Source organism: Alligator sinensis, unplaced genomic scaffold (assembly GCF_000455745.1).
Source record: "Alligator sinensis unplaced genomic scaffold, ASM45574v1 scaffold107_1, whole genome shotgun sequence".
Classification (NCBI taxonomy): Eukaryota; Metazoa; Chordata; order Crocodylia; family Alligatoridae; genus Alligator; species Alligator sinensis.
The window spans coordinates 77,573-85,480 of NW_005843041.1; the positions used below are offsets into that span (position 1 = coordinate 77,573).

At 55.9% G+C, this 7,908-nt stretch overlaps 1 protein-coding gene across 1 annotated transcript in view; it reads left to right on the forward strand.

Annotated features, from left to right (window-relative positions):
• BICRA (BRD4 interacting chromatin remodeling complex associated protein) overlaps nucleotides 1–7,902 on the forward strand; it is a 38,057-nt gene extending 30,155 nt beyond the window's left edge. Inside the window, exons 13-15 of the mRNA XM_025193407.1 lie at nucleotides 1,766–1,860; nucleotides 2,712–2,814; nucleotides 3,845–7,902. Of these exons, the coding sequence (XP_025049192.1) occupies nucleotides 1,766–1,860; nucleotides 2,712–2,814; nucleotides 3,845–5,031 (1,385 nt within the window). The 3' untranslated portion in view covers nucleotides 5,032–7,902. The remainder of the gene's footprint in view (nucleotides 1–1,765; nucleotides 1,861–2,711; nucleotides 2,815–3,844) is intronic.
• Nucleotides 7,903–7,908: the final 6 nt, after the last annotated feature.

Sequence of the window (7,908 nt, forward strand, 5' to 3'; positions counted from 1 at the left end):
CTGCAGGCCCTGATGAGGTTTCAGTGCTTCTTTATAAAGAATTGAGAGAAAGAAATGAAACCCTCAGTTGTGATAATACGCCACGCCGAGGGTTTGTTTGTTTTTTCAGGTTTGCCGTATTCGTTCAAATCCAAGACAAGGGGGTTTTCTCCAATCAGCTTGCGGGGGGTGGGGGGGAAACCCATATTTTAGTTTTGTGCACAAAGCAGGTGGAGGGCAGGCAGCTGCTGGAGGTGTAGCTCTGGCCCTGAGCCCAGGTCAGACCATGGCAACCACTTGCTCTCTGCAACTTCTGCCTTCTCCATCCCCCATCCTCTTCCCTACCCCCATGACTCTCAGGTACAGCTCAGCTCCATCTTGGGCCGGATTCCCTCCAGGGCATGGAGCACGGGGAAACTCTTCCCTTGCCCAGCTGAACAACAGCATCCACCAAAATGAGGTGTCAGTGCAGAGGGAAGAAGTCAGGGGTCAGAGGGCAAGAGGACTGTCTGACCCCCACCCCCAGCCATTGCTTTCCCTGATGTAACACTTGGGGGGGTCCTGAATTTAAGACAACCCTCCAGTAATGAAAATTCTCTGTCTAGAAAACGAAAACAAATGTATCCATTTTCCATATCTAGAATCTTAATTATTAGGGGGGTGTCATCTTAAATTCACAATCGTCTTGGATTCAGGTACATACGATACGACTAATATCACTACTAAACATTATGTACTGTTGTTACGTGACCTGCAGCAATCGTGCAAGCGTCTCCAACCATTTTCCAGGCATTGAGAGAGAGCGTCCTCTTCCCACGCTGTTGAAAATCAGTCTGGTCTTGGAGAGTCACGTAAAACTTTGCCCTTGCTAGAAGGAAAAGAGTAAACCCATGTATAATAAACATCATGTAGGTGCAGAACGGAGCAGGAAGGGGCCCTTATCTAATGGCAAGGTTGAGGAGATATGACTGCCATTTCTTGTGTGATTTTCTGTGAAGGAAATGATCGCCGTATATCCAGGGATAAATGGTATAAAGCAGGAAAACGATGTGTTCTTCTTTATCCTTTGCTAAAAGTGCCATCAAATTGAGAGTGAAGGGCAACATATTCCAAGTCAGGGAAGTTCGTTTATACTCTGTGTCTAATTAGTTACAGCCACAAGGCACTACAGGGGATAGGCGACCAAAGGACTGTTTGGCGAGAATATCCACCGTTAGTTTAGATTGGATAAAATTATATATGCCAGTAACCTCATCTGCTTCAAGCCCTGGGCCAAGTGGTGGCTTAGGAAGAGGTTTCTCTTAAGGCGAATGCAGTTGTCCTTTGGAAGTCTCTAGTCCCAGCAGGTGTCTGGGACAGGATGTGGGATTAGATATAGGCCCTTTCATCGGGTCCAGCCTGGTCATCTGGATTCCTAAAACCTGTCCTCTGCAGCTCCCTTCACCTCCAGGCACAAAACCAGGGGCATTGCATTGCCGTCTGAGCCAGTGGCTGCCATCAGAGCACACGGGATGCTGAGGTGTGCCGGTGGGAGAGGGAAATGGAGAACAGCAAATTGAGGCTGGACCTGTATCTGTGTCATTGACTCCTTGCTTTAATAGCATCACGTGAGCCATTAAACCATCTCAGGCTTTAGGAGGAAACCCAAAGGGAGGTAGCAGAGGAGCACAGAAAGGAGCAGACACCACTGCTTCTACCCACAAAGCTAGCGATAGTCCTATTTGTTTGCTGCCTGTGTCCAAAAGAAAGCCAGACGCCTTCTATTTTTTCCCCCTCTCCTTTCCAGTGGACGAAGAGTTTGAAGTGGTGTCCACCCAGCTCTTGAAACGTACACAAGCTATGCTGAACAAATACCGGCTGCTGCTCTTAGAAGAGTCCAGGGTAAGCCTGATTTCCTTGTCCTGTGTCTGTTGCAGTGGCTTGCCTACACCGGCCCGTTCTGCTGTGCCCTGTGCCTTTCTAACGCGGGTTCAAATTGCACTTTCTTTCATTCATTATGACTGTGCTGAGTGAGGTCCAAGCACCGTGTCCTGTAGCACTGAGGATGGGGGGACATGTCACAGTCTGTTTTCAATGAGCAAAGCCTGAAGCTGTGAGTAGGGGAGATTTCCCTTCTCATCCCTGGGGAAAAAGCAATGGCCAGCACATACATTCAATGTTCATTTTGCCATTAGACATTAGCAACAGGGAATTTGGCAGCAGGCTCAGCTCTTCTCTTCTCTTCTCTTCTCTTCTCTTCTCTTCTCTTCTCTTCTCTTCTCTTCTCTTGGGGATCATTGATCTCCCAGAAATGTAATGGGAAGTGATGGCAGACGACAGAAAAAGGAGAAATGGGCAAAAGTAAGGGAAGTTTAGGTTGGATATTAGGAAAAACTCTTTCATCAGGAGGGTGGTGAAGCACTGGAACAGGTTACCCAGAGAGGTGGTGCGGTCTCCATCCTTGGAGGTTTTGAAGACTTGGCTAGACCAAGCATTGGCTGGGATGATGGAGTTGGGGCTGGTCCTGCTCGGAGCAGGGGGTTGGACTAGATGCGACCTCCTGAGGTCCCTTCCAGCCCTCATTTTCTAAAATTAAATGAGGCTACCAGCTTGGTATTACAGCTGCGATTCTTTTACCCCATGCTGCAAAGAAAGCAGAGGCTGTTTTCAGTCTATCTGGGCAACTTCAAGCCCTGGATCCTTACATACCTTTCTCTCTTCCACTTCCGCCTGGTTTTGCCCTCCATTCGCAGAGAGTCAGCCCTTCCGCGGAGATGGTGATGATCGACCGGATGTTTATTCAGGAGGAAAAGACCACGTTGGCGCTGGATAAGCAGCTGGCGAAGGAGAAACCAGGTTGGATATGTCTTGTAGAGGGGTACCGAGGTATTCGCACAAGCCTTCTCTTCCAGCTTCGGTTAGAGGAAGCTTTCCAGCAGGATGTTTCTAAGGGCAGAATTGAAACCTGCTGGTTTCAGAAAGTGCCAGTCTCTGACCCCCTCCTCCTTCCTCCCTGAGCCAGAGGCACAAGTCGGAGTGCCGCTGCATGAAGTGGGGTCCATATTCCCCTCCCGCCATCCCCATCTGAAAGATGCCGGTAGCTGCAGCCTTTGATGCACAGACTCTTTGCAGTTCTCAGCTGGCCCCATTCCAGATCCCTTTTTGCTTAATGTGCATGTGCTTAATTTATGGCATCTCTTTCCCAGCCCTAAAAACTGGCTTGTCTCCTCTCAAGGGAGCTGGACAGATGTTTGAAAGCAGGAGAAAAGCAGCATAGCCTAAAGGGAAAACTGTGACGAAGCAGTTGCCTCTGGAAGGTGACCGGCCACGTTATCGCGGCTCTGAAATGATTTCTGCTGGGCAGGTCGTGAGCGAAGGACTGTGGGTGGCTTTATGAATGATCATATTGCTCTCACGGTGCACTCCGTCCGAGCGCATAAGGGACACAGTGCAGAGAAGATGCAAGCAGAAGCCTCAGAGAGAGGAGAGAGATTGAGAAACACACGCCAGAGATCACAAGAGGGGGGAGAATTTGGAGTTAAAAGCAAAAAAACCCCGGCTGAATGTGGGGGGACCATGGACGTGTGAAAGCAATAACTGAGATGCCTTTGTGGGTGGTCTGGGAGCTTTAGATAGGTCAGACTCCCAGGGTCTCACCCCAGCTATTAGATGGGGATAAAACTTCCTCCCTGGGCTAAGGGTGAATTAATTAGCACGTGTCTGGGCTAGGATGGTTGCATCAGGGACCATCCTGCCTTGAGCTGGACTGGACCTTGCGAGGTCCCCCATGGCCCAACATCCTTATTGCCCGTGGGGCCGAAGTGCGCTGGGCTGTGTCGCTCTGATCCCGTGCAGCCCCCTGACGTGTCCCTCCTTGTGTTTGCAGATGAGTACGTGTCGTCGTCCCGCTCCCAGAGCCTCCCATCCTCCGCGGCTCTCGCCTCTGCCTCCAGCGCCGCCCCAGCCTCTGAAAGCCTCAAGGTGCCTCCGGCGCAGACGCCCGGCCCCATCAACCCCACCAAGCTGGTGATCAAACACAGCGGGGGCTCCCCATCCGTCACCTGGGCCAAGGCCTCGCCCTCCCTGGACGGGGACGAAGACGCCCTGCCTTCCCGGAGCAAGCCCCCCATCAAAACCTACGAGGCCCGGAGCCGCATTGGCCTCAAGCTGAAGATCAAGCAGGAAGCCGGGCTCAGCAAAGTAGTGCACAACACGGCCCTGGATCCCGTTCACCAGCCGCCCCCCGTGTGCACCGTCATCAAGGCGCCCGACCAGCACACCACCCCGGCCGTGGCCACCTCCACCCCTCCTGTGGCCACCGCCCCGGGTCAGATGAACGGCACTGTGGACCATGTGGCCCCAGCGCCGGCTGAGAAGAAGCCTGTGGCGACCTACTGCCGGCTCCCGCTTCGCAAGACCTACCGCGAGAACGTGGACGCTTTCGTGGCCGACAAAGCCACTGATGCCAAGGGGGGTGCCCCCAAGGCCGACGCCGGCACCCTCAAGCAAGAGGACGGTTCCCGCAGTGTCATCACCTCCCTCAAAACCCACGAGAGTCCTGCGGTGGCCGAGAAGATCCGGCCAGAGGAGGGCTCCAAGCTGCTGTTCTTCAACCGGAGCGACACCCGGGCCCTGGGGTTACAGGGCAGCCCCGCTCCGCCCAAGCCGGACGACGCCACTAGTGGCCTTATGAAGGAACTCGCGGAAGTGGAGGACGAGTTTTACCGTGGGATGATCAAAACGGAGCCCCCCGACCACAGCTCGGGCGCGGAGCTCACCTGGGACGTGCCCCTGCCCCCCGCCAAGCGCCGCAAGTCCGAGTCCTTCGACGTAGACAACGCCAGCTTCTCCAGCGACAGCCCCCAGGACGACTCCCTCAATGAGCACCTTCAGAGTGCCATCGACAGCATCCTCAACCTGCAGCAACCTCAGACTGGGGGCCAGACCATCCGGACACCCTCCTCCTCCTATAACTCCTCTTCTTCCCCCTTCTCGTCGCCCGTCCACCGCACGGACGCTTACCTTGCCCCAAATCACAACGGCGGCCTTGGAGCGAGGACGTTGAACAGATAACAGATGCCCACAGCGGGCACGGGACAATTAGCAAGGACCGAAGAAGACGCTCTTGCTGGCGGTAAAGGTGGGGCAGGGTTGGGGAGGGAGTGCCCGGTGCCACCTACCGGAGACCCGACTGTTCGGGCCTGGCGCCGATGTGAGTTGGGGGGTGGGGGGGGAAGGAGGGCGTCCGAACGCCGCTGCATTGATACGATGGGTTTGGGATGTCACCGAGGACCGAGCGGAGGTGGGATGATGTACCGCACGCTCGTGCCGTCAAACCCGCGCGCTGACGGCGAGCGGGCGGGGGGCAACAGGCCCCTGGGTAGCATCGGCTGTGTAATGTAGAGTCTGTAACGAATCCCCCGATGGGTCTGGTTTTCCCCTCTCCCATCTTTGTCCTGCCCCAGCGGCCTTCAACCCTCGAAGGGACTGTAGATGGCTCCCCCGCCTCCAGCCCACCCCAGCGGCCTTCCAGCTTCGAAGGGATTGTAGACGGAGCCGGCAGGACGCTGGGGTGGGGCCAGAGGTGCCGTTGCATCACCGATTCATTTGTTTAAGTTATTCCCTGCATCCCACGCGGGCTTTCGGACCCTCTCATCAGCCAGCCCAGGCAAGAAGAAACCCCCAGCTCTGGCCCCCCCTGTCCAGCAAGGAAATACAAACACTAAGCACCAGACTGCAAAGTTTACAGATGAACCAGGATGTGTCCCAGGTGGGAGGGGGGCATGGGAGAGCGGGGGCTGTCGCCAGGCAAGGGGATTTCCAGGGCTGCGTGTTGCTCTCCAAGGCAGCCGGGGGGGGCAGCCGGGCTGTGGGTTCGGGCATGTCTGGTCTGCGAGTCCGGCCTGCCACGGTCTGCGCAGAGCCAGGCGAGCGCGAACGTTGACACAGCTGCCGTCTCTGTTGCTTCATCCTCTCGGAGGGCTTTGCTCTTCCTTGCCCTCTTGGCCATGCATCGGGTGCCCCCTTCCTCTCTTGCGAAGCCATAAAGAAGGCCCTTTTCCTTTTCGTTCTCCGTGCCCTTCGTGGGACTCGGCTCCTGCCTTTCCAGTCCCCCCCCAGCCTGGACCCTGAGTCCCGTCCTGCCCAAGTCATCCCCATCACGAATGCTTTCGCTGGGTCCGCTGTGACCCTGGCTCTCGGCTGTCAGCTCTGTCAGTCACTTGTTTCATCAGCTCTTTTCCCCCCTGGCTCCTTCCTTGCACTTTCTGCAGGTGCCAGACCCCAGAAGCAGGCTGAAGGAGACGCCCCATTCGATCTAGTGCCAATTTCAGCCACTGGGTCCTTTCCCCTGGGGCAGGGGGTGGTGTTTATGGAGCCCAAATCCTGACGCTCGCCTTCTGTTCACACTCCCAGCGGTTTCTCCTCCTCTGTTGATCCCTTAAAGCTGTCGGCCGGAGTTGAGAGGGGAACTGTTTGGTTTGGAAGCAGCATTTCTCTCCCTTCTCACCATCCCCTGTCCTCCCCCCCACGTGCTCACGCTCCATTGTGGACGTATCCGGGTTTCTGGTCAGTCTCACAGTGACAGGCGGGCGACCCGTGCTACAGGCGACGCCAGGATGTGTGTGCATCAGGCGGCCTTCCAAAAGCAATACAGCCGCTCCTGCCAGGAGCTCCGAGGAGGCCCCGAATAGCCCCGATCATGCCTTATCTCCCCCCTTCCCCGGCTAGATGTTTCCCCCCCACGGATGAGACCAGCTGCACACCTGTGTTTTGCGTGCAAGCGGTGGCAGCCGGCATGTACAGAGAGTGTCGCTTGTCCCCTTCGAGCTTTGCTTCCATTTCCAAGACGGTCGGAGTCCCCATGCCATCTGGTATCGGTGCCGTGCATCTTGTTACCTTCTGCTCCATCTTCACCCCCAAGGATGCAATAGCAGCTCACGCCGTATCAGCCCGGCGCCTCCTTGGAGAGGTTTTCCATTAGCGATGCTTGAATCGAGCAGCTCAAGAGATGATGCAGGGGGGTTGCAAAGGGCTGGCGAGGATCCTCGGCCTCTCCAGTTGCCGACTGGATGGGAGAGAGGGAACCCTTCCAAATCCACCTGCCGGCTGCATGGAGAGAGACTGCGCAGAGGTGGAAACCTGGGGAAGGGGACCGTGCCCTGCACGCCCCAGGGGTCTTCGCTGCCTGGGGAGAGGTGGAGAGAAAGCCGAGTGTACGGAGCAGACTCTTCTGTGTTGCAGCTGGGCCAGGGCAACCTTCCCCTGGATTTGCAAGCAAAGCACCACGGCTGACAGCTTCCCCACCCCAGTCCCGTGCGAACACCGGCATCTGTCGCCGCTACCTTCTAGTGTTTTCTCTCGCACGGTATTTCTTCTGCTCTGATCCTCTGGGAGCGTGAATGGGGTTTCATCCTTCCTTATCCCTTGTCTTTTAAGCCTCTCTTTCTCCAATGCTGAAATGCTCCCGAGCGCTCAGAGAGAAACCGGGCCAGAGCAGCTGCTTCGTGCGGCAGGCGCGCTAGAAACCATGACCATAAAGCTCACATAGGTGTGTCCTATTTCTGCGTGTGCTTGCACACACGCACGCAGCTCCTACCCTACGGTGTTAGGTGGGCCCCGCGCTCAGCAGAGCAGCTCGTAAAACTGCGGCGTGAACCCATTTCACTCCTAGAGTTTTAGTCTCGTGGTTTTTCAGGGATCTGCTGAGATGCGGCTGCCTCTGGGGTGGGCACGGGGGGCCTGGGTATCCCAGGACTCTCACGGCAGTGTTGTTATCTCTGGCTCACAACTGTCTTTCCCACCCTGCGTGATAGCAGCAATTCAACTGGGAAGCTGCCTGGGTGAGGGGGGGTCCCAGCTGAGAACCGCAGCCCTCCTGCTTGCTTTCCATCGTGACCCCAACCCCTGCCTTACCCCCGTCTGTATTGTTACTCGGGATTTGGCATATCC